The sequence below is a fragment of the Staurois parvus genome, unplaced genomic scaffold, assembly GCF_062004578.1.
Source record: "Staurois parvus isolate SC_StPar_1 unplaced genomic scaffold, SC_StPar_1.0 ptg000697l, whole genome shotgun sequence".
Classification (NCBI taxonomy): Eukaryota; Metazoa; Chordata; class Amphibia; order Anura; family Ranidae; genus Staurois; species Staurois parvus.
The window spans coordinates 2594860-2621853 of record NW_028318493.1 but is presented as its reverse complement, the minus strand read 5'-3'; the positions used below and the strand labels follow the sequence as shown (position 1 = coordinate 2621853).

The 26994-nt window shown below is 44.5% G+C and overlaps 1 protein-coding gene across 1 annotated transcript in view; it reads left to right on the top strand.

Annotated features, from left to right (window-relative positions):
- The first annotated feature begins 6430 nt into the window (after positions 1 to 6430).
- The window catches only part of TDRD1 (tudor domain containing 1), a 106586-nt gene continuing 86022 nt past the window's right edge, over positions 6431 to 26994 (top strand). Inside the window, exons 1-4 of the mRNA XM_089653094.1 lie at positions 6431 to 6651; positions 12471 to 12523; positions 22237 to 22298; positions 25347 to 25485. Coding sequence (XP_089509220.1) covers positions 6431 to 6651; positions 12471 to 12523; positions 22237 to 22298; positions 25347 to 25485 — 475 coding nt within the window. The remainder of the gene's footprint in view (positions 6652 to 12470; positions 12524 to 22236; positions 22299 to 25346; positions 25486 to 26994) is intronic.

Below are 26994 nucleotides of genomic sequence, written 5' to 3'. Positions count from 1 at the left end.
TGCCAGGCAGAAATTGCTCATTGCTCAAGGAACCCCTAGCAACCTCTGGAGGAACCTTAGGGTTCCACGGAACCCTGGTTGAGAAGCCCTGCTCTACATAGATCTTTATATCATTAAAGTGATCACCAGCAGGAGGAAGGAGGTCCGGATTCCTCTATATAGATCTTTAGTTATCACTACAGGGATCACTAGCAGGAGGAAGGAGGCTTGATTCCTCTATATAGATCTTTATATCACTAGAGGAATCACCATCAGGATGACGATGGTCCTGACTCCCTTACATAGATCTTTAGGTATCAATAAAAGGGGTCACTAGCAGGAGGAAGGAGGTCCTAATTCCTCTTCATAGATTTTTAGTCAATGCTCAAGGGATTTACAGCAAGAGGCATGAGGTCTTGATTCCTCTATATAGATCTTTAGTTATCTCTAGAGCAGGGGTAGGCAACCTTTAAAAAGTGGAGATCTACCTGGACAACATGAAAGAGATCAAAGATCCTCTATATAGATCTTCAGTTATCACTAGAGGGATCACCAGCCAGAGGAAGAAGGTCCTGATTCCTCTATATAGATCTTTAGTTATCACTAGAGGGGTCACTAGCAGGAGAAAGGAGGTCCTGATTCCTCTATATGGATCTTTACTTATCATTAGGGGGCAGGGGCGGACTGACAACTCATGGGGCCCCCGGGCAATAGGGGATCATGGGGCCCCTGTGTCCTTGCCCAAACTCAAAAAAGCCTATGAAAAAGGTACCAGGAGCATCTCATGGGGCCCCCTACTGACCCCGGGCCCTCGGGCAGTGCCCGAGTCTCCAAATGGTCAGTCCGCCCCTGCTAAGGGGGTCACCAGCTGGAGGAAGGAGGTCCTGTTTCCTCTACAGAGATCTTTGCTTATCACTAGATGGATCAACAGCCGGAGGAAGGAGGTCCTGATTCCTCTATATAGAACTTTAGTTATCACTAGAGCGAGCACCAGCAGAAGGAAAGAGGTCCTGATTCCTCTATATAGATCTTCAGTTATTAGTAGATGGATCCCCAGCCAGAGGAAGGAGGTCCTGATTCCTCTATATATCTGTAAATCATCAGCTGTTATTAGAGGGGCCATATGCAGGAGGAAGGAAATCCTGATTCCAGTCCAGTTCTGGAGACCTCAATTACAAAAAGATATTGATAAAATAGAACGAGTCCAGAGATAACAAAACTGCTGAAAGGTCTGAGGGATAAAACATTTCAGGAGAGACTTAAGGATATTAATATGTACAGTCTGGAGGAAAGAAGGGAAAGGGGGTGGACATGAGGACATGATTGAAACCTTCAAAATACATCAGTGGTGGTGGATAGTTGGAGGAATAGTGCCCCATCATTGGTGTCAGTGGGAGGAATAGTGCCCCATCATTGGTATCAGTGGAAGGAATAGTGTCCCATCATTGGTGTCAGTGGGAGGAATAGTGCCCCATCATTGGCGTCAGTGGGAGGAATAGTGTACAATCATTGGCGTCAGTGGGAGGAATAGTGCCCCATCGTGGGTGTCAGTGGGAGGAATAGTGCCCCATCGTGGGTGTCAGTGGGAGGAATAGTGCCCATCGTGGGTGCCAGTGGGAGGAATAGTGCCCCATCGTGGGTGTCAGTGGGAGGAATAGTGCCCCATCGTGGGTGTCAGTGGGAGGAATAGTGCCCCATCATTGGTGTCAGTGGGAGGAATAGTGTCCCATCATTGGTGTCAGTGGGAGGAATAGTGCCCCATCATTGGTGTCAGTTGGAAGAATAGTGTCCCACCATTGCTGTCAGTTGAAGGAATGATGTTCCAACATTGGTGTCAGTAGGAGGAATAGTGCCCCATCATTGGTGTCAGTTGGAGGAATAGTGCCCCATCATTGGTGTCAGTGGGAGGAATAGTGCCCCATCATTGGTATCATTTGGAGGAATAGTGTCCCATCATTGGTGTCAGTTGGAGGAATAGTGCCCCATCATTGGTGTCAGTGGGAGGAATAGTGTCCCATCATTGGTGTCAGTGGGAGGAATAGTGCCCCATCATTGGCGTCAGTGGGAGGAATAGTGTACAATCATTGGCATCAGTGGGAGGAATAGTGCCCCATCGTGGGTGTCAGTGGGAGGAATAGTGTCCCATCATTGGTGTCAGTTGTAGGAATAGTGCCCCATCATTGGTGTCAGTGGGAGGAATAGTGCCCCATCATTGGTATCAGTGGAAGGAATAGTGTCCCATCATTGGTGTCAGTGGGAGGAATAGTGCCCCATCATTGGCGTCAGTGGGAGGAATAGTGTACAATCATTGGCGTCAGTGGGAGGAATAGTGCCCCATCGTGGGTGTCAGTGGGAGGAATAGTGCCCCATCGTGGGTGTCAGTGGGAGGAATAGTGCCCCAGTGGGAGGAATAGTTCAGGAGGGCAGGATTTTCAATATGAAGCCAAGACTAAGAACACGGGGATATGACCTCAAGCTAGCAGGAGGAAAGTTCAAAACTAACCTTAGAAAATATTTTATTTTACTAAAAGAGTAGTAGATGCTTGGAATAGACTTCCAGAGGCAGTCAGTCAGTCAGCACTAAGTGGATTCAAACATGCTTGGGACAAATATATATATATAATATTTATTTCAGGTACTTATATAGTGCTGTCAATTTATGCAGCACTTTACATATATATTGTACATTCACATCAGTCCCTAACCCTCAAGGGGTGTACAATCTAAGATCCCTAACTTACATTCATACACCTACTAGGGCCAATTTAGACAGGATCCAATTAACCTACCAGCATGTCTTTGGAGTGTGGGAGGAAATCAGAGTACCTGGAGGAAACCCACACAGGCACAGGGAGAACATGCAAACTCCAGGCAGGAGGTGTTGTGGTTGGGATTCGAACCAAAGATCCTAGTACTGCCAGACAGAAGTGCTAACCATTTAGCCACTGTGCTGCGCCACCTCCAGGAATCATGCAGAGTAGGGCCTTTCCTCATAAGAAAAAATAAGGCTGTGGTGTGCAGATGCAGACTGAAGAGGCACTTTGGAAAGAGGCTTGCTGCAACGGGAACAGGTAAGAGAGATCAGAGAAGGCGGGTTGTACCTGAGATGGGAATGCATGCCCAAATCTACAATTGTTCTTCATAGCATTTTGTACCACATTTAATCATCTACAGAATGTTCCCCTTTTTTTTTTGTTCTGAATGTGTTTTTTTTTTTCTAGGGTTGAATTAGGTAGATATTGGACTTTTTCAATGTTCTTGTATTACTTTGTGTAATTGACCAGCAGTTCTGGATGTGCACGGTCTTGGAATGAGGAGTAATCCTCCTATTTATGGGATGTGTGATAGAATGAGAATGCCTTCCGTTCTAAGAGGGCTTTACTGTGCTTCACACCAGGGGCGGACTGACAACTCATGGGGCCCCCGGGCAATAGGGGACCATGGGGCCCCTGTGTCCTTGCCCACACTCAAAGCACACCCAAAAAATCCTATAAAAAAGGTACCAGGGGCATTACATGGGGCCCCCTACTGACCCCGGGCCCTCGGGCAGTACCCGAGTGCTCGAATGGTCAGTCCGCCCCTGCTTCACACTGATTCAGTTGGGAGACTTTTTGATTCCCTTAGGGCACGTTCACACTTGACTGTTTTTCCAACTCTTGTCAAACACCCCTATAGCATTTGACAAGCATTGGTCCGGCATTTGCGGAGCGCTTTTTAACGCTCCGCAAACGCCGCATGCGCGGATTAGCGGCGGTTGCTAGGCGTTTGCAAAGCATTAAAAATGCCCCACAAACACCTATAATGAAGTTTGAATGGTGTTAACACTTCGCAAACGCCCTGCAACCGCGCTGCAACCGCACCGCAAACGCCGGCCGGGCATTTGCGGAGCGGCATCATAGACTTGAATAGGAGGCTTCAACTCCTCCTGACTCGACATGAGGCGTCCGTTTTGCCGCAACGCGACGCTAACATTCCCGTGTGAACAGCACCATGTGCTGCAATGTGCAGAATTTTCACAGGCGTTTGGGAAGCGTTAAAAACGCTTCCCAAATGCCTGTTTGCCGCTTGCAAATAAGGCTAGTGTGAACGAAGCCTTAGTCTCTTCTCACCTTAACCTGTATGGTTATGCTGTGTCATGTGTCTAAAGCACTACTCCTTACACGCCATGGTTTCCATACACTGCACTGATGATCACCAACTAGCCTGAACTAGCTGTATGTAGTTTGGGATAAATAACTTTTTTAAACTATGCCCATACACCAGCGGTTCTGGATGTGCACCTGGCTGATGGAGGGTCAAAGAATAATTTGCATGTAACCTGTATGGTTATACTGTTCTGTACGTGTCAGGGGCGGACTGACAACTCATGGGGCCCCCGGGCAATAGGGAATCATGGGGCCCCTGTGTCCATGCCCACACTCAAAAAAGCCTATAAAAATGATACCAGGGGCATTTCATGGGGCCCCCTACTGACCCCCAGCCCTCGGGCAGTGCCCGAGTGCTCAAATGGTCAGTCCGCCCCTGGTATGTGTAAAAGAAGAATGGTAAACTGGTGAAAGTTTGTAGGAAAGCAGCTGTCTCAAAGTAACATGAAATCAGATTATTATTGCTTTTACATTATTTTCATTCTGATATTATTGGGGTACACCATCTCCATGGTGATATTGTGGTACAGTATCGCCATGATGATAATAATGGGGTACAACGTCTCCATGGTGAAATTGTGGTGCATTATCTCTATGATGATATTCTTGGGGTACACCGTCTCCGTGATAATATTGTGGTATATTATCTCCATGATAATAATATTCGATAACAATGTCTCCATGGTGAAATTTTGGTACATTATCTCCATGATGATACTTTTGGTTTGGACCGTCCCCTGATATTGTGGTACATTGTCTCCATGATAATAATATTGGGGTACAACCTCTCCAGTGTGATATTGTGGTACATTGTCTCCAGGATAATAATATTGGGGTACAACCTCTCCAGTGTGATATTGTGGTACATTGTCTCCAGGATAATAATATTGGGGTACAACCTCTCCAGTGTGATATTGTGGTACATTGTCTCCATGATAATAATATTGGGGTACAACCTCTCCAGTGTGATATTGTGGTACATTGTCTCCATGATAATAATATTGGGGTACAACCTCTCCAGTGTGATATTGTGGTACATTGTCTCCAGGATAATAATATTGGGGTACAACCTCTCCAGTGTGATATTGTGGTACATTGTCTCCAGGATAATAATATTGGGGTACAACCTCTCCAGTGTGATATTGTGGTACATTGTCTCCAGGATAATAATATTGGGGTACAACCTCTCCAGTGTGATATTGTGGTACATTGTCTCCATGATAATAATATTGGGGTACAACCTCTCCAGTGTGATATTGTGGTACATTGTCTCCATGATAATAATATTGGGGTACAACCTCTCCAGTGTGATATTGTGGTACATTATCTCCAGGATAATAATATTGGGGTACAACCTCTCCAGTGTGATATTGTGGTACATTGTCTCCAGGATAATAATATTGGGGTACAACCTCTCCAGTGTGATATTGTGGTACATTGTCTCCAGGATAATAATATTGGGGTACAACCTCTCCAGTGTGATATTGTGGTACATTGTCTCCAGGATAATAATATTGGGGTACAACCTCTCCAGTGTGATATTGTGGTACATTGTCTCCAGGATAATAATATTGGGGTACAACCTCTCCAGTGTGATATTGTGGTACATTGTCTCCAGGATAATAATATTGGGGTACAACCTCTCCAGTGTGATATTGTGGTACATTGTCTCCATGATAATAATATTGGGGTACAACCTCTCCAGTGTGATATTGTGGTACATTGTCTCCATGATAATAATACTGGGGTATACCGTTTCCATGGTGATTTTTGGACATGCTGTCATGGTGATATTAGTATACTATTTCTCCATTGTGATACTATTGGGGTAGTAAAACATACACACACATGGATGGGGTTGTACAATTAGTAATGTTTAAATAATATCTGTCATCCACAGGACCACAAAGATCTCTTCAATGGTTTATTTACATCTTTTCATTCTGGTTATGTGTGCTCTTTGAATAGCACCCCAACACACCAAGGCAACACACGTGTTGCAGACTTGCAGCACACCTTAAAGGAGCCTTCACCCTTTTTTAACATTCCTCTCCCCTGCCTCCCCCTCTCTCCCTATAACACAAAAAAAACACTTTTTTTTTTTGGTAACACTTGTTTATTCCTAAAGTTCAGGTTTATCATTCTCGCCCAGGCAGGGATGACGTATCCAGACCCTGCGCATGCGCAGAAATACATTACCAGGTTTTGCATATACACACACTGCTGTGAACTGCCTCCTGGGGTTTCTACGTCGCTCATCCTAGGAGGTGTTTTGTAAAATCTTGTGCATGAGCAGACATAGCAGCATGGGATCAAGGCCCACAGTGTGTCCGCACATACGTAAGAGGATCAGCGCATGCACAGACTCACTGCGGGAACTGCCAGGTCCAGTAGACCTGGCAAGGCAAAGATCCCGGCGACATGCCTGCTCTTGCGCCAGATATGAATTCAAGATGGCAGCAACGGAAAGGTGCTGTGTAGGGAGAACTTTCCCTACAAGCGAGATAACGCTGGACTCCATGGAATGGTAAGTATGATTTTCCTTACTTTAGTGCATGGACATGTATTAGTTTTTAAAATTTTTATTTTCCATAGTAAAGGTGGAATTCCTCTTTAACGCAGAGCAATACATTATAGAGCATGGTGGTGCATTCCATACTTTGTAAGATGTCCCATAGCTCTTGCTATAAGTGTAAGCCATTTATGTACCTCCCAAAGCCTGGCTGAAAAACTCCTCCATCCTGCCTTGTTGCTAGGCCGTTGCTAAGACGCTCCAAGCTGTTGCTGCTCACTCCCACCATCACTGGAGTGAGCTCCCAAACCCCCACACTTATGTGCTCCACTATCTCTTCCATTGCAACATCACTGAGCTCAGTGTTACTGCAACAGGGAAAGAGAGGGCAGGTAAGGGGGTCTGAATCAGCTGGGAGTGTCTTAGCAACGTCCTAGCAACAAGTCAGGATGGGGAGAGATATCTCCGGGTGTTTTCCAGCCAGGCTTCTGTTGGTACATAAAGGGTCTACACCGGTAGCAAGGACAGTATTTAACGTTGGTCAGATCTACACAGTTTGTTTTTATCTACAGATGCCCCTTATGTACATAGACAGGTTTTTGGTAAATGTGAACTAACACTTTAAATCAGTGCATAATAATGTGTGTCATAAAGAAATAAAGTCATATTACCATGGAAAGCCATTAATACGAAAACCAAACAAAAATAGGCCGTAAAATGATCTTTCCCTATCCATGGTTCACACTTCTGTGGATTTAAGTGCATTATCCAGTTTGCAGAAACACAATACAGTCCATTTAACATGGTTTCCTATGGATCTAGTTCACAACTGTGCATTCTGAGCCTGTTTCTTTAATTGGAAAAAGTCTGCAGCAGACTGCGTTTTGCGGGTAATAGAGTTCAAAGGACCTGCACCAAAAATGCAAGTGTTACGTTTTTGATGCTTTTTTTTGGCTAATAGCAAAGTATGACAATTCTGTTCATGTAGTGCAACTTTGATGCGACTTTACACTATCTGGCACTCAAGTAGCATCAAAGTCACAAAAAGTCACATCACAGTAGTGAATGAACCTTTATTTGTCCAAATTTGCATGTTAGGGTTAAGAGGTAGGGTTAAAGGTTAGGGTTAAGGGCTACGGTTAGATGTTAGGGTTAAGGGCTAGAGCTTAGGTTAAATGTTAGGGCTAGGGTTAAATTTTAGGTTTAAGGGCAGGGGTTCGATGTTACGGTTAAGGGCTATGGTTAAATGTTAGGGTTAAATGTTAGGGCTAGGGTTAGATGTTACGGTTAAGGGCTAGGTTTAAAGGTTAGGGTTAAAGGTTAGGGCTAGGGTTAAGGGCTATGGTTAAATGTTAGGGTTAAATGTTAGGGTTAAATGTTAGGGCTCGGGTTTGATGTTAGGGTTAAGGGCTAGGTTTAAAGGTTAGGGTTAAGGACTTCGGTTAAATGTTAAGGATAGGGTTAAGGGCTAAATGTTAGGATTAAATGTTGGGGCTAGAGTTAAGGGCTAGGGCTAGGTGTTAGAGCTAGGGTTAGATGTTAGGGTGAAGGGCTAGGGTTAAATGTTAGGGATAGGTTTAGGGGTAAATGTCAGGGTTAAATGTTAGAACTAGAGTTACATGTAGGATTAAATGTTAGGGATAGGGATAGGGTTAGATGTTAGGGTTAAATGTTAGTGCTAGGATTAATGTTGGAGTTAAAAGTTAGGGATAGGGTTAGATGCTAGGGTTAAATGTTGGGGATAGTGTTAGATATTAGGGTTAAACGTTGGGGATAGGGTTAGATGTTAGGGTTAAATGTTGGGGATAGGGTTAGATGTTGGGGATAGGGTTAGATGTTGGGGAAAATGTTGGGGATTGGGTTAGATGTTAGGGTAAAATGTTGGGGATAGGGTTAGATGTTGGGGATAGGGTTAGATGTTAGGGCTAGGATTAAATGTTAGGGTTAGATGTTGGGGATAGGGTTAGATGTTGGGGATAGGGTTAGATGTTGGGGATTGGGTTAGATGTTGGGGATAGGGTTAGATGTTGGGGATAGGGTTAGATGTTAGGGTAAAATGTTGGGGATTGGGTTAGATGTTGGGGATAGGGTTAGATGTTGGGGATTGGGTTAGATGTTGGGGATAGGGTTAGATGTTGGGGATAGGGTTAGATGTTAGGGTAAAATGTTGGGGATAGGGTTAGATGTTGGGGATAGGGTTAGATGTTGGGGATAGGGTTAGATGTTAGGGTAAAATGTTGGGGATAGGGTTAGATGTTAGGGTTAGGGGTTGCCCTTCACCCAAACATTTAACCCTAACCCTAACCCTTAACCCTAACATACGTTGATCACATACTGTATACCGAGCTATGAGCACTGGTTAGACCCGCCCCCTCTTCCCTGAACCCCTCCCTCTCCTTAGCAGGGGGGAGGGGGATCTAGGAGTGGCACGTACTGAGTCACGTGGTGTGCGGAGCGCGGAAAGTTGGCGGAGTGGAGTGGCGCGGCGGGAGGTGAGTGCGGAAGGCCAGGCGTTGGCTTCTGTAACGGTGGAGCTCCCGCTGTGTGCGGGGCGGAGGATGTATAGGCCGGGGACAGTGACAACCTCAGCGTATATATTTTTAGAGTTAGAAACCATCCCCTGCCCCCACCCCATATAATGCGACATGTGTGAGTTGGGGGTGTGGCCACAGTATCATCATTTACATAGAACTGAAGACATTTTTATTTTGGAGAGAGTGAAGGAAGGTTGTGAACTTTTGCACCATTTGTGGCCCATTGGGGGAGATTTTCCCTCACTTCCTGTCCCATTGGGGGAGATTTTCCCTCACTTCCTGTCCCATTGGGGGGATTTCTCCTCACTTCCTGTCCCAGAGACACAACAGGAAGTGGAAGTCTCTCCATAGTGGGGGAATCCCAGGGTGTCACAGATATTCCTCCATGCCCTCTACTGGAAGCTATACTGACAGCTTATTGGGGTTCCCTGGCTGCCCAGAACATCAGGTGAGCAGTGCCACCACAGCAGGAGGGGGATGGGGTCCTTCCCAGCGCTGGAAAGTCGCCCAGATGACTTACATGGCAGCCATGCATCGGTGGATGAAAAAAGAAAATATTCCGGGGGTGGTGGTGGCCCCAGCTTCAGCCATGATCCCGGTATATCCTCTTCCTGCTGGCAGGGTGTTTTACGTCGTCTGGGTGGCAGCTCCGGACACCTTCACCCTTCCTGCCCAGGCTAAATTTTAGCTTTGTTGAACAGTGCAGGACCTTTTTTTTTTTTTATTCGCACCAGAATCGGATCGCGTGGGAGTTCACACCGACGCAATCCGATTCTGCACGTTGCAAACCGATTGTGGGGGGCGTGGTAGCTTAAAATACACACCTGCAGCGGTTCGCTTGAACGGGGTGCGACTAGGGTGTGAAAATCGCGCAGAATCCGGTAAGCATTCCACACCACAGCATTGTGAACCAGGACTGAATGACAGTTGTGCGGTCATGCAACATTAGACCCAAATGAAATATTTATCACTTTTTTGAGACAGAGCTTTTTTTTTTGGTGGTGTTTATCCCCTTGCCTACAGGGCACTTATACCCCCTTCCTGCCCAGGCCAATTTCCAGCTTTCAGCGCTGTCTCACTTTGAATGACAATTGCGCGGTCATGCAACACTGTACCCATATGAAATTTTTATCATTTTTTTGAGACAGAGCTTTCTTTTGGCAGTATTTAATCACCTCTGGAATTTTTATTTTTTCTTAAACCAAAAACCACTGAAAACTTTGAAAAAAGACGTTTTTTCTTAGTTTTTGTTATACAATTTTGTAAATATGTGACTTTTCTCCTTCACTGATGTGTGCTAATGAGGCTGCAGTGATGGGCACTGATAGGCTACACTAATAGGTGGCACTGATGGGCACGGATGAGGAGGCACTGGTAGGTTGCACTGATGGACATTGAAAGGCAGCACTGATACATGACACTGATATATGGCACTGACTGGCACTGTTAGGCGGCACTGACTGGCATTGATGGGTGACATTGAAAGGCAGCTCTGATATGTGGCATTGATGTGCACTGGTATGCACTGATATGTGGCACTGATGGGAACTGGCACATGGCACTGATGAGCACTGACAGGTGGCACTTCTGGGGCCACACTTATCATCAGGGCACACTGATCATCAGTGCCATGATGATCAGTGTACATGTCCCCTCCGTGGAAAGCCAATCACCGGCTCTCCTCACGAGCTGTCAGCGTGACAGCTCGATAGGAGAGAAATGCCGATAATCGGCATTTCCGTGTTTACATGTGATCAGCTGTGATTGGACACAGCTGATCACATGATCGAGCCGACATCTTCGGCTCTTTCCGTGATCCGCTGTGTCCGAGGGACACAGCGCACCGGCGGTCGCCGCGCTGCGCGCTCTCTGAGCCGCGCATGCGCAGTGAGAATGGGAGGACGTCATATGACGTCCTATCAGAACGAGAGAACCACCTTGCGCCCATCATTGTACTATAGGGCGGGCGGAAGGTGGTTAATCACTACTGGGGTTTTTTATTCTTTGCTTAAAGAGGAGCTCCACCCAAAAGGGGAAGTTCCGCTTTAAGGACTGCTCCTCATTAAGGATTGGCACCTTTGGTGGGCGGAGCGGGTATCCGAATTTTACAGGTACCCAGTTCCAGTCCGATCGCCTAGGCGACCGGAAGCAGAAGGTGTTCTCCCTCCCTCCCTGTAGTCTTTAGGGACATGTGACAGATCCCAGAAGACTACAGGACCATTCATGAAGCGCAGCGCTACTCTCACATGTGCACTGAAGATGCCGGCCTCCTGGAATAGAGGGCGGCCGGTGAAACGGGCTGCGGGGGACACACCGCTGGACCGAGGGACAGGTAAGTGGCTGTTTTTTTAAAAGTCAGCTACAGTTTTTGTACCTGCTGACTTTTATTTTTTGACAGTGTGAGTGGAACAAAAGACCAAAAATTTTGAAAATAAAATTTTTTTTCTTTTCTTTTATGAAATTTTGCAAATAAGTAATTTTTCTTCTTCAATAATGTTGACAGGCGGCCAAGATGGTCCCTGGCAGGCGTCCGGGATGGTCCCTGGCAGGCGTCCGGGATGGTCCCTGGCAGGCGTCCGGGATGGTCCCTGGCAGGCGTCCGGGATGGTCCCTGGCAGGCGTCCGGGATGGTCCCTGGCAGGCGTCCGGGATGGTCCCTGGCAGGCGTCCGGGATGGTCCCTGGCAGGCGTCCGGGATGGTCCCTGGCAGGCGTCCGGGATGGTCCCTGGCAGGCGTCCGGGATGGGCCCTGACAGGCTGTGGTCAGCTGTGATTGGCCCTTTACTCTGTGATCCGTTGTGTCTGAAGGACACCGCATTCACAGAGCATGTCCCAGGAGGCGCGGTTCTGGGAGGACGTCCACGGACGCCCTCGCAAAACTGGATGAGCGCGCAGTAGCCATGTTTTGCTTATAGCGTGGCCGGGAAGAACATAAAGTGTAACTGTTTGCTGTTGTCACCCAGAGTGAAAGAAAATCCCACATTTTGGGTTGTTACCAGAACAGGAATAGAGGGGGGAATCTTCCAATGGGGACACTAGTTATGGTGACACCCTTGGTTTCCCCGACTTTGAAGGGATTTCTTTTCACTGTTTTATCTATGGGACAGGAAGTGAAGGGAAATCTCCCCAATGGGTTACAGATGGCAGAAAAAACTGACAGGGTATAACCCTCCCTTATTCTATCCAAAGGACTAAAGTTTTGCTTTTAGTTCTACTTTTTAAAAAAAGAATGTACTGTGTAAATTTGTAACAGTGGTTTTGTAAATTATTTATATTGTTTTTCCAATTTAATTTTTGCAGCTGTAGTTTTCTAAAGTTGTCTAAACAGTTCAATGCCGTATGGCAACCTGGAGGTGTTTTGTACCCCATCGGTGTATGAAATGCCCCCCAAAATGTCATTGCGTGTATGTGTGATTGGCGCACTGATTTTTCCAGAAGTCTGCACTAGGATATATGTAAGGCTGATTCATGCACACGTGTGAAGGGCTGATTTTGCCCATGTTCGATGTCCAGGTGTTCCTTGCTGTCTCTGTATCTTCCTGGTTCGTTCATCATTACTGCACAGAGCTACACACTGGGATGTAAGTGGAGATCTGCAACCGGCTACCTGCTTGGGGCACCTGTACATACCATGTGGGTAAAAATGGCTCTTTGCCTAAATGTATGCGTTGATATGCCCATGAGACAATGATAGGCATCCCCTGCAAGAGGATTTTCATATTTGGTCAGATGCTCCCTAAGGGCCCCTGTTCACACTAGTTGGCACATGTTATGGTCCGTTTTATGTGCTGTGTAGGGGTGGTGTGATGTATTGTTAAAACACATTACACTGTTTACTTTTTTCCATTTTTAGCCCTGGTTCACACCGATGCGAATTGTCATGTGATTTGATTATTCAAATCGCAGCCAATGATTGGTAATGGAATTGTTCTAATTGGTGCGATTCCGACAAAGTCGGAGTCACACTGATTATAAAGGTAGTTCCTCCACCACTTTTGCCGATTTGGGGTGCGACTTGGAAAAGACATCTGTGCATGAAATCGAACAGATGTCAATCAAGTCATACCTGAAGTCGCACTGCCATCTGACTTTGAAATCATCAGGTTAAGTCGCACCATTTCAAAGTCGGATCCTGTGTGAACCGGGGCTCACTCATTGAAATGTCAGGGACTCAACATTCATCTCTTTGTACAACAGTGTGGTTTTACTAAAGGTAAATAGACCGCACAGTCACATTCTAAAACGAATCTATCCAGCACTGTAAAGAGGAAATCGCTATACATACCTGTCCTGAAGCCGCTCCGGTCTCCAGCAGCAGATGCTGTATGCAAGAGAGAACAGACAATGGCTGGAAGGTGATGCCACCCATAGATTTACTATGGAGCTTCTGTTGTCGGCTGCCTCACCTACACAATGAAGCTGGCGCTGACAGCTCAGCCTGGGACTGGACCTGTGGCTGCAAAACAGGTATGTATAGCGATTTCTTCTTTCCAGTGCTAAATGGATTCGTTTTAGGATGTGGCTGGGAGTAGGTTTAGCGTTAGTTAGATTTTGGGTGAACTTCTATTTTAAACCCCAAACCAAAAATGTAATAAATTGCAGCCTATCAATCATTACAGGGTGTCCCTAAAGGCTCAACACATAGGAAATATCACTGTGTGTGTGTGTGTGTGTGTGTGTTTGTGTGTGTGTGTGTATATATATATATATATATATATATTTATGGCAGCACGGTGGCTAAATGGTTAGCACTTTTAGGCAGTACTAGGGTCGTTGGTTCGAATCCCAGCCATGGCACATTCTGCCTGGATTTTGCTTGTTCTCTCTGTTCCTGCGTGGGTTTCCTCCGGGTACTCCGGTTTCCTCCCACACTCCAATGACATGCTGGTAGGTTAATTGGCTCCTGTCTAAATTGGCCCTAATATGTGTATGTATGAATGTAAGTTAGGGACCTTAGATTGTATTCCCCTTAAGGGTTAGGGACTGATGTGAATGTACAATATGTAAAGTGCTGTTTAAATTAACAGTGCTATATAAGTACCTGAAATAAATAAAATATATACTGCGCAAAAAAATGAAAGGAACACTTTGAAAACACATCAGATCTCAATGGGGAAGAATATCTTGCTGGATATGTATACTGATATGGACGGGGTAATGTGTTGGGAACGTAAGGATGCCCCATCGTTTGATGGAAATGAAAATGATCGACCTACAGAGGACTGAATTCAAAGACACCCCGAAAATTAAAGTGAAAAAATTGATGAAGCAGGCTAGTCTATTTTGCTGAAATTTCATTGCAGCAACTCAAAATGGCCCCCACATGCTGGTATGCATGCCTGACAACGTCGGGGCATGCTCCTAATGAGACCATGGATGGTGTCCTGGGGTATTTCCTCCCAGATCTGGACCAGGGCATCACTGAGCTCCTGGACAGGCTGAGGTGCAACCTGGCGTCGTCGGATGGACCGAAACATGACATCCCAGAGGTGTTCTATTGGATTAGGTCAGGCGAGCGTGGGGGCCATTCAATGGTATGAATTCCTTCATCCTCCAGGAACTGCCTGCATACTCTCACCACATGAAGCCGGGCATTGTCCTGCATCAGGAGGAACCAGGACCCACTGCACCAGTGTTGGGTCTGACAATGGGTCCAAGGATTTCATCCCGATACCTAATGGCAGTCAGGGTGCCATTGTCTAGCCCAGCAATGGGCAAACTACAGCCCGCGGGCCGTATACGGCCCAGTGGACCTTTTAATCCGGCCCGCGGAGCTAGGCTCCTTTCACAGTCCGCCCTGAAGACTGGTGTAGCGTGAAAATCTGTCTCCTATGAGGATCTGTCCCCCTCGACGTATCTGCGCATGTGCTGGAGATCGCCGATCGGCTGCTAATGCCTGAAACTGGCACATGCGCAGATACATCGAGGGGGACAGATCCTCATAGGAGACATATTTTCATGCTACACCGGAACGGCGCGGGAACACGGCGAGAGGAACACGCGGAGCAAAGGTAAGTGCATTGACACAGGGGGGACTTGGGGACTTAATATGGGGAATGAATTACTATATGGGGAATGAATTACTATATGGGGAATGAATTACTATATGGGGGATGAATTACTATGGGGGATGAATTACTATATGAGGGATGAATTACTATATGAGGGATGAATTACTATAGGGGGGATGAATTACTATAGGGGGGATGAATTACTATAGGGGGGATGAATTACTATATGGGGGGTGAATTACTATATGGGGGGTGAATTACTATATGGGGGGTGAATTACTATATGGGGGGTGAATTACTATATGGGGGATGAATTACTATATGGGGGATGAATTACTATGGGGGAATATTACTATACTTACTATGGATGACACATACACATCATTCATCTACTCTTGGTCCGGCCCCCGGGTCCAATATATCAACCCATTGCGGCCCTCAAGTCAAAAAGTTTGCCCACCCCTGGTCTAGAGCTCTGTGCGTTCCTCCATGGATATGCCTCCCCAGACCAGCACTGACCCACCACAAAAACAGTCATGCTGAACGATGTTACAGGCAGCATAACGTTCTCCACGGCTTCTCCAGACCCTTTCACGTCTGTCACATGTGCTCAGGGTGAACCTGCTCTCATCTGTGAAAAGCACAGGGCGCCAGTGGTGGACCTGCCAGTTCTGGTGTTCAATGGCAAATGCCAATCGAGCTCTATGGTACCGGGCAGTAAGTACAGGGCCCACTAGAGGACGTCGGGCCCTCAGACCACCTTCATGAAGTCTGTTTCTGATTGTTTGGTCAGAGACATTCACACCAGTGGCCAACTGGAGGTCATTTTGTAGGGCTCTGGCAGTGCTCATCCCGTTCCTCCTTGCACAAAAGAGCAGACACCAGTCCTGCTGATGGATTAAGGACCTTCTATGGCCCTGTCCAGCTCTCCTAGAGTAACAGCCTGTCTCCTGGAATCTCCTCCTTGCTGTTGGCAGGCACAACAAACTTTCTGGCATTGACTCGTATTGATGTGCCATCCTGGAAGAGTTGGACTGCCTGTGCGACCTTTATAGGGTCCAGGTATTGCCTCATGTTACCAGTAGTGACACTGACCCTAGCCAAATGCAAAACTAATGAAAAACAGAATAGATGAGTAGGGGAAAAAATGTCAGTGGCCTCCACCTGTAAAACCATTCCTGTTTTGGGGGTTGTCTCATTGTTGCCCATCTAGTGCACCTGTTGTTAATTTCATTAACACCAAAGCAGCTGAAACTGATTAACAACCCCCTCTGCGACCATAACTGACCAGATCAATATCCCAGGAGTATGACTTGATGCTAGACTCCTATTAAAAAGTGTTCCTTTAATCTGAGCAGTGTGAGTTTTATTTATATATATATTTATGCAATTATTAAGTTTATGTAATAAAATGGAATGACACAGTGCAAAAGTATTAAACACATTGACATTTTTTTTACTACTTCGATCAAAATCCTTTGTTGGTAATGACAGCTGCAAGACTGGAATTTCATGTTTACTACTTGTTCTTTCTTGCTGCCCATGATGAAATAGCGGACGTGGTAACACACGTGGTCAGATTAGCACCAGTTGCACATCTCCCGATGTACACAGGTTGATGTCTTTTAGCAGACTGACTTAAGAAGCCGCGTTTAGCGCTTGGGCGTTTATTCAATTTCAGTGGCAAGCTTATTGATTGAATAAATGTCCATGTGCTAAACATGGCACCACGTTTGCATGTTTCTCCTGCATTTAACGTTTTTCTGCTGCCTAGAGAGTTCATGTGTAGGGGTGTTCCAGTGTGCATGTAGCATTAGTGTGTTCCAACTCTGGATGAAGGAGCACAGGGGGCACCTTTGGAATGCAGCAATGTCAGTCTGCGGGGAGAGGAGTGTTGGATATACTTGCAGATTTAGATACATTAACAAACTGAAGCCAAACTTGAGCTCACACATTTATAAGTAGTGACATCAACTTTTTTCCATTTTGAATAAAGGCTTTACATGAATAAATAAAAGCTGATCATCGTAAACACCCCTGTCAGTGCTAAATGGTTTGTCTCATCCCTGTAAACTGCTACATCTGGACTAGTGTGTTCTTTTGAAAAACAAATTTACTTGCCAGATTACCAGATGAAAATAAAAGAAACGTTTGAAAATGAAAATGAATGCAGCCATCACATGTTTGTCCATGCACAGGTGCTTCATTCAGGCAGTCCTGTGCATGTCAGTTGTAATGCAGACTGTGTTCAGGGCCATGCACATGCATGACTGTCACTCACGCCATAGTACTCCCGTGTGAACGAGGCCCAAAAATGCAAACTTGCTGCGCTTTTTCGCAGTGGACAGCAGCTCACCTTTATGGTTTGACAAATAGAGAACTGTTTGTTTTCTCTGTGTCTTTGCATTTAGCTTGCACAGTCAGTGAACATCAACACAGCTTGGCACACCTGATATGAATGAGCCCTAAAATTGTCTAATATAGGGATGCAGCTCTTCTCCTTTGGAACACTGAGATTTTCAGGCCCCCCTTAAGGCTCCATTCACTTGTCGACTTGTGCGACTTCAAAATTGCGCGATTTTCATTGCGACTTTACAGTGCGAATATATAGAAAAAACTTCAGCGCAATATTGTGTTAATATGATTATACAGTGATGTGCTGCCCGCATAAACTGTGTCCCCACATACAGTAAATAAATGAAAAAGTGTATATGCAGCGCACAAATAATGCTCTAATATATTGGTGTCAGGGCTCGTTCACACTTGACTGTTTTACCAATGCTTGCCAAACGCCCCTATAGTGTTTGGCAAGTGTTGGTCCGGCGTTTGCGGAGCGTTTTCTTTTTAAACGCTCCGCAAATGCCGTATGCGTGGTTTAGCGGCGGTTGCTAGGCGTTTGCCGACTGTTAAAAACGCTCCGCAAACGCCTATAATGAAGTTTAAATGGTGTTACCGCTCCGCAAGCACCCCACAACCGCGTCGCAACCGTGCCACAAACGCCGGTCGGGCGTTTGCGGAGCGGCACCATAGACTAGAATAGGAGGCTTCAATGCCTCCTGACTCGACCAGAGGCATCCGTTTTGCCACGACGCTAACGCTCCCGTTACAACAGCACCATGTGCTGCAATGTGCAGAATTGTCAGAGGCGTTTGGAAAGCCGTAAAAATGCTTCCCAAACGCCTCTCTGCCGCCTGCACGCAACGCTAGTGTGAACGTAGCCTTATAAGTAGATGTATACCATAAACATATATCGTGCATAGTAAACAGATTTACTCCAATAAATACCAAATATAAATACAAAAACGTGCAGATCCTTGTAACATAAGTGACAAGCGCATGCGCCCAAATGTGCATTGAAATTATCCAGAATTAAACATATGTCCATCAAAAAAATTAGAACATATTAAGTTCCAAATTCATAAATCACTCATACATCCACGTGGTGAACTTGCTATATGCTGTGTTTGAAATTCACTATACGCTATTAAACAAACAGTTTTATAGTGAATTGTGCCTTTAATACTGCCGTGCTTCATGTGATAAATCCAACCAAAGTGCAATAGTGTCCCTCTTCAGTGTCCACACACCCCCCCCCCCCCCCCGCCGATACACTGTTGCGCTAATCTTAATGTCTGACCTGTATCCCAGGTCAAACTGCGCTTTTCCCTTTTGAGCGGGTAGGTATATAGATGTAACTGCTCTTCCACCGTCAGCTTACTATCAGGTATATTACTGCTCTTCCACCGTCAGCTTACTATCAGGTATATTACTGCTCTTCCACCGTCGGCTTACTATCAGGTATATTACTGCTCTTCCACCGTCGGCTTACTATCAGGTATATTACTGCTCTTCCACCGTCCGCTTACTATCGGGTATATTACTGCTCTTCCACCGTCAGCTTACTATCAGGTATATTACTGCTCTTCCACCGTCAGCTTACTATCAGGTATATTACTGCTCTTCCACCGTCAGCTTACTATCAGGTATATTACTGCTCTTCCACCGTCGGCTTACTATCAGGTATATTACTGCTCTTCCACCGTCAGCTTACTATCAGGTATATTACTGCTCTTCCACCGTCCGCTTACTATCAGGTATATTACTGCTCTTCCACCGTCCGCTTACTATCAGGTATATTACTGCTCTTCCACCGTCAGCTTACTATCAGGTATATTACTGCTCTTCCACCGTCAGCTTACTATCAGGTATATTACTGCTCTTCCACCGTCAGCTTACTATCAGGTATATTACTGCTCTTCCACCGTCCGCTTACTATCGGGTATATTACTGCTCTTCCACCGTCCGCTTACTATCGGGTATATTACTGCTCTTCCACCGTCGGCTTACTATCAGGTATATTACTGCTCTTCCACCGTCGGCTTACTATCAGGTATATTACTGCTCTTCCACCGTCGGCTTACTATCAGGTATATTACTGCTCTTCCACCGTCGGCTTACTATCAGGTATATTACTGCTCTTCCACCGTCAGCTTACTATCGGGTATATTACTGCTCTTCCACCGTCCGCTTACTATCTCCTCCAACTCCACTCCATACATATGAAAAAGATACTCCTCATAGTGTAGTATTGTAAATAAAACACCTTTATTAAAATACAAAAATTTCCACTCTCATTTGATAGTGTCCAACTGGGACACTGCAGGATAAACTCTTTGTTCAAATGCTGTTTTCCTATACCAAAATGGCAGCCCGTGTGCTTTCCTGTATTGCGGCTTGACGACCCCAGTGTACTCTACGCGTTACGTCACGTCGTGATTTCATCAGTAGTTTACAATGCGACTTGATACAACTTTAATGTGACTTTGGTGCGACTTTGGATGAGTTCAACTTTGGCTTTGACCAAGGATAATTGTTTCTGCTGTGCAGTCGCACACAAGTCGCATGTACAACATTCAGGTGCAAATTTTATGCGACTTTAGAGGGTTTACATTGAAGTCTATGGCCCTCCAAGTTGCATGAAAGTCGGACAAAAGTAGTGCAGTGTATCTGCTAGCCTTTATATCCCATACGTGCAGGCAGACATACTGACAGGTTAGTATAAAGGTAGAAAGGAAACTACCTGCCCAGTGCCTGGAACTACATGTCCCGGGCGTTCGGCGATAGGAATCCAACATCCCTGTATACCATAGTTTGTAGATGCTATAACTTTCACACAAACCAATTAATATACATGTATTGGGAATTTGTTTTTACCAAAGACATGTAGCAGAATACATTTTATCCTAAATTTATGACTAACGTTGAGTTTATTGGATACTTTTTTTAAATAAAAGTGAAAAATATCTTTTTTTTTTTTTTTCAGTCATTTTTTTTGTTTATAGTGCAAAAAGTAAAAACCACAGAGGTGATCAAATACCACCAAAAGAAAGCTCTATTTGTTTGAAAAAGGGACATACATTTTGTTTGGGTACAGCATTGCATGACTGTGCAATTACCAGTTGAAATAGTGCAGTGCCGAACAACAAAAAATGGCCTGGTCATGAAGGGGGGTAAATCTGGAGGGTAAGAGGTTAAACATAAAATGCAAAATGTCTCTGACAGCAAAAGGGCTTAAATCCTTCTTTTCTTTTTTTTTTTGTAAATGTCACATTCATTCTTTTATTCCATATTTTTTTTCCCATCTAGTGTTGGCAGCATTTATCTAGGCTCCTTAGTGTGATTTCTGAGGACAGTATTGCAACCATGATCAAGAGAGCTGGAATGCCACATGTTTCTCTACGGAGTCCCATGTCTTTACCTCTTCCGATATTTGGGAGTGCGGCAATTGGACCTCGAGGAGATTGTTATCCCATGACAGGTGCTCTTTTTAATGCAATTATTCTTGTCACGTGACACAGACTAGTCTTTTTGTTTGGTAGAACCTTTGCATCTATTCTAGATTTAAAGGCACATGATTTTTAAGTTCATCATTTTTAATAATAAATGCACATTGTCTTGCAGGTAAAAAAAATGCCTTTATTGTTTTTTTTTTTAATTAGGAGCCTGTAAAGCATTGCCTCCGTGATTGGCAGATTGTGGGTGCAATGTCAGACTTCTACCGATTGCCAGTGGGTGTAGCTGTCTGCCCATACCTCCCATACAGACAGGCAGTTACTGAACTGCAGGATGAATCCATGAACTATGAGGGCACTCACCAGTGCCCTCACAGTTCAATTAACTAATTAAAAATCCTTCAATTCCCCACAAACCAAATGACACTTCTGATCCAGAGCTCTGTTGTGTATAAAAAGCATATTTTTACTTCTGCTACTTCAGTGCTGTAGCTCCACCCCAGCCTGAAGCCCAATTTATGAGCATTTCTATGGGAGGGAGCTTACAGCATTAGGAACTGTGCCTTCTTTAATCACCTAATGTCCATAGGACGTATCCAAACGGCCTTGGATGGGAAGGGTGATATCTTGGTCTTCGCTGCAGCTGCAGATATACCGAGATATCATTGTTTACAGCTGGCAATTCTGCACAAAATAAAAGTAATATATGTGGCTAAATATCCACTGAATTACTTTTACAGGCGGCGGAAGGGGGTCGCCCCCTTCATTGGCTCTCCTGTGTGATCAAAGAGACTGAACCTAAAGACCTACAGTGCAAGGATCTCCCTGCTTTACCATTTTGGCATATCTATGCTCTTCCACTTCTTCTGTTGCTTCTTAATAATGACCCCCACCAGTCATAGATTACTAGAGATCAGGGGGGGGCAGTTCTGATATGAGGAAGCAAAGCCCTGGCTAAACTACAGTCGCCACCTGCATAGAGACACAGTACAGAACAAGGTAAGGTAAGTCAGTAATAGGGAAAAGATCAGTTGCAGGGAGGCTCCAGATAACTAGTCCTTTTGTCCTCTGCTCACTTTTTTGGCAAAACTTCCACAGATTTAAGACTTTTTTTTTTTTTTTTTTTTTTAAAAGAAATCATTGTATTCCTAATGATTGATTTGTCATGAATTTTTTACTTCACCTTTTTGTTGTTACAACGTTTCTCCTATATCTCTGTTTTCTATATCTCTGTTTTCTATCTACATTTCTCTTTACATCCAGGACGCATCCACAACAATAATAGAGCCCAGAATGGGCCTTTTTCTGCAGTAGACACAAACGTGGTAAGCGAAATGTTTTCTTTCTATTAAGGAAAGTTTTTTTTATTGCTGTTCTGTTTTTTAATTCTATTTTGGTCAGAAAATGTTATACCAAATGTCTTACGTTTTCTAATGACTTGAATACAAATATATTTTGAATTAAAAAAAAAAAAAAAGGAAACCTGATAAGTGCTCTTCCATTCTGCAGCCCCAAGACCACTGAGAGTCCATAACAGCCTGCCTTGGTAATGTTTCTGTGTAGGTCACCAAGGCCCAGGAATTAAATTAGGTGATATAAGGGAGGTCAGGGTTAATGTGCACGAAGCTTGGCCTTCAGAATTTCAGTATATTCTTATTAAGTTGGAAGGTGCAGTATGAATACCATTTGAATACCTTGTACATTCCAAGTATGAATACCTTGTACATTCTGTAGCAATCGTGCACACAGAGATGGACGTGGTCATCCATGTTGCTCCAAACCCTCCATCTTGTATCTCTCTGTCCTACTCCAAATCCCCCCTCCCTCTCTGTTGAGTGACACGTGGTCTGGATGAGGCGGAGGTCACAGCCATCCAGAGCAGTGTGCCCAAGTCAACAGGGAGGATGACTGTTAGTAAACAAAGCAGCCCTCCTCCCCATTGGAAATCCTCGGTAATCATGGGGCACCGGTGGGTAATCACTGGCTGGGACCTGGTGATTGACAACCACGGCCGCGAATGGCGACATGCGTCTTGCCCACTCCCCCTACCTGGAGATGCAAAATCATCAAAATGTGTGTGTGTATATATATATATATATATATATATATATATATATGTGTGTGTGTGTGTGTGTGTGATTGCGCGCCCCCCTGCCGCCCTTATCTGCTGTAGGGCGGCGGGAATGTGGTTAAATAAGAAAACAAATAAGTACAACTGAGCCTCTGCACAAAGCCAGCTCAACAAACACATAGTTTGACCAGTTTGATGTGGAGCGCTGACCTCAGCCCATCTGGACACTTTGTGTTTGAGCACTGATTGTGACCCAGGGCTTCTCTTTCATTATCAGTACTTGACCTCAGAATCGGTACGAATTCTTACGATCATATCTCAAAATCTTGTGCAGGAATGCTCAATTTGTATTGCCCGGTTCCTGTGATATGTATTACCGGGCAGGTAGTTTTTTTATACATATTAGCACTGCTGCGGGCAAGCAGCAGAGCTTGTTGGGGGAAGCATTCAGGCGGCTTTGCTGCCACCCGATTTGCTTTCACACACACTGGTAAAGTGCCCACTCCACCTTCCCGCTATGTATCCTGGGCTCTGTTTGCCCATCTGCAGACTCTGTCCCTGCATAGTGGCCACTGGCAGAGGGGAGGGAGGAGAGTCGTGTTCCTGACCCCAAAGTGGCGTGTATGACATTACTTGCGGGTCCCCTTTGTCAGTGTTCCCGGCCATAGAGGCCAGGAAAGAATGTAGTGCAGTGGAGCACAGAGGAGACATGCTGACCATGGATGTCTCATTAAGGAGAACATGTCACCGAAAAATCACATAAGGGGACATTTTGTCCCCTATGTGCTGGAAAAAAATTTTTAATTTTTCATTGTGAAATATTAAAGGTACACCCAAGCACATAAAATCCCCCCTTTAAAAAAAATTGTCAGTGGAAACTGCCTGTACAATGTACATCCAGACAGTTTACACTGTCAGTTTGCAGGAGCCCTGCATTACACCTGTGATCTGCTGATTCCTGATACAATGCTTTCCAGGCTCCTAAGAAAACGAAGAAAAAAAAAAAATAGCAAATGCACATTTTTACCTGCAAAAAAATGTGCATTTTATTATATCTTAAAAGCTGAACTTATCCTTTAATGGGGTGGACACTGGAGCTTGATTTGGCTGCTTTCCATGCACTTGTTAAAAATATTAAAAGTTTAAGTCGCCATAAAGCTGCTTCTGTTTATAAAAGCCCCATACATTACTAGCGAGAAAGTGTGAATATATGGAAGGAATGCCAGACCAAAAGATAATAGTCCAAATTCATTTAATGATGTTATATTAAAAGACTGGCAATGTGTTTGGGGGTCAAAGGAAATCGCCCTTCGCCAGGTTTTCAGTTAAAAATGAGAACCTTGAATAGACTCAAAGGCTTTCCTGTTTGAATCTGTGCAGGAACGCCCATTGCTGGAGTAGGGGGGAGTTCCTTTGACCTCCGAAATGGGTTGGCTGTCTTTTAACATAACATCATTAAATTAATTTGGACTCTATCTTTTGGTCTGGCACTTCTTCCACATGTGCACACTTTTTCTGGTAACCTTCTGGAGTACCCACAGTAGGGTGGCCTTGATTATTGTGAGCAGCCTAGCCTGAGCCACTGAGCTCTTCAAGTGAATTTTTTTCCCTCCTACTATCTTGTTTAAACTCATATTTAAGTCCCAGTGCCTCTTGGATGCCATTTTTTTCTCTGGAGCCAGGAATTACTAAATAAGTTCTGGATAAGACTATTATTATTTTTTCTTTATCAGGACAAGTAGATTGCGACCCTGATTTAGTCCCTTAGACAAGTAGCTGTTACAAAAAATTTCCACACGCTTGTTGTGGAACGCTTTCCCAGAAGAGTGGAGGTTGGCTTAGCAGTAGGGAAGAGGGGGCAACTTTATATTAATGAGGGAGGGGGGAAACTCTATAATAATGCTCATAGTTTTTGAATAGGATGTCCATCAATGTCATAAAGGTGTGACGATCAGATTTCCACCAAGTCTTGCCTATATAGTGTATGTGGTAGATGGTGCAATAAGATGGTAACATGCATGGGCCATATTAGGGTACCTACAAACGCGTGAACAGTAGCCCAAACCTATTATTAATAGTAAAATCAGGGGATCATTGTTGTGTCTGTGGGTCCTTGCCAACATCATTTCGCTGGGCTTTTACAGAGATTGATGTGATTGACCAGGAGTGATTTAACATCCAACTTCTGCTGTTTTCCCCAGGATAAGCCAATATTCAGCTGGTCCTGGTCTCTCCTATAGGGCAGAATACACAATTTTTCAATGTATATGTTCTGGTAATGAAAGAGTTTGTTCTCATGCAGGAAACAAAGAACAGAGCTGGGCCCATCAAGGAGAAGCAGCAGCGAAATAATATTGATAATGTCTTTGCCATAGGCAATGAGCCAACCATCTTTAACACCAGGAAACCTTCCCCAAGCTGCCACAGTTGTGGTTTGGTTGGTAAGTCTGCAAACATTATCGGTGTGAACTTCCATGCTATTGTGTCACTGTTCCTTACCTTACTTGTGTCTTCCCTAAATGTGGCCTGGTGCGGACACCATTGATCCAGCTGGATGCATCATGTCTGCTGGGTTCCTTGCAATTGGTTGCTAGACTCTGCTGAGTGCATATGTGTAGCACTCATTTGCTCTGTTAGCCTTGAAACACATCATGGTGTTATCTGACATCCGCTTTATGTGTGCTTTTACATATAAACTTGGAAAAATGGATCTTTCTCTGTGAACCATCTGTTTCTAAAAATGTTTACATTTTTTTCATGTTACCATGCAGTTTGCATAATTTAACAAAGGGCCTTTTTATATGCTGATGCTGTCACTTAATAAAACCAAAAAAAAGCACTCAGCAATTCTGACCAGGGAGATGTCAGTATAAGATCCTCATTTCCTCAAAGTGCAGAATACAAACTCTCCATAGGATTCAATGAAGAGTGTACAGGTCATGCATGGGCCTGGCTGGCAGGATTTTGATAATCAGCTGTGCACCCTTCATTAGGCTGCACAACTGATCTCTCACTGGACCGGGAGCCAAGGAGGTATAGAACTGGGGTGTGGAGGATGAGGGGGGGGGGGGGGGAGAATGGGCTGGGGCACTGAAAGCACAGGAATGGGTAATGCTATGTTTAAAAAATGTAAAGATGTATTTTAATCACCTCCTGTCCGGCCGTTGTATATAAACGGCCGGACGGTGGTACTGCAGGGTCGGGTGGCCGTTTATACACGCGATCCAGTCCCGCTGTGTCTTCCGGATACAGTGAAACACCGATCGTAGGACGGGACCTCTGCACGAGGTCCTGATCATGTGATCACTGATTGGCCAATCAGTGATCACATGCAAAGTAGTAAGCAAGATGCCACTTGTGACATCATTGCTTACTACGTGTGAAATCTGTGAATGATCACAGAGGTCACATGGTACAAGGCTATTCACAACAGCCTTGTACCATGTGACAAGCTGTGACCAATCACAGCTCACTCAGTACTTCTCAATGAGTGCAAGAATGCAGACAGAGAGAAAGAGAAATGATTGCTATTATATCCTATATGGGTGTAAAAGCAATCAGTGTAAAAAAAAAAAAAAAAATCACCCCCCACAAGTGTCACCATGGTGACACTGTACTGCTAGGGTGACAGTATGTAAAAAAAAAAAACCATAAATAATATAAAAAAAAAATAAATATGTAAAAAAACTTATAATTTTTGGTTATAAACTAATTTGGCTTATTTTATTTTTTTTACTAAAAAGATAACAGAATAAATTTTGGCCAAGATTTATGATGAAATATTTATTTGCAAAATTTTATAAGAAAAACACTCTTTTTTTCAAAATTTTTGGACTTTTTCATCTACATAGTAAAAAAAAATAAAAATCCCAGCGGTGAGTAAATACCACCAAAATAAAGCCTTATCTGTCTCAAAAAAATGGTAAAAAATTCATATGGGTACAGTGTTG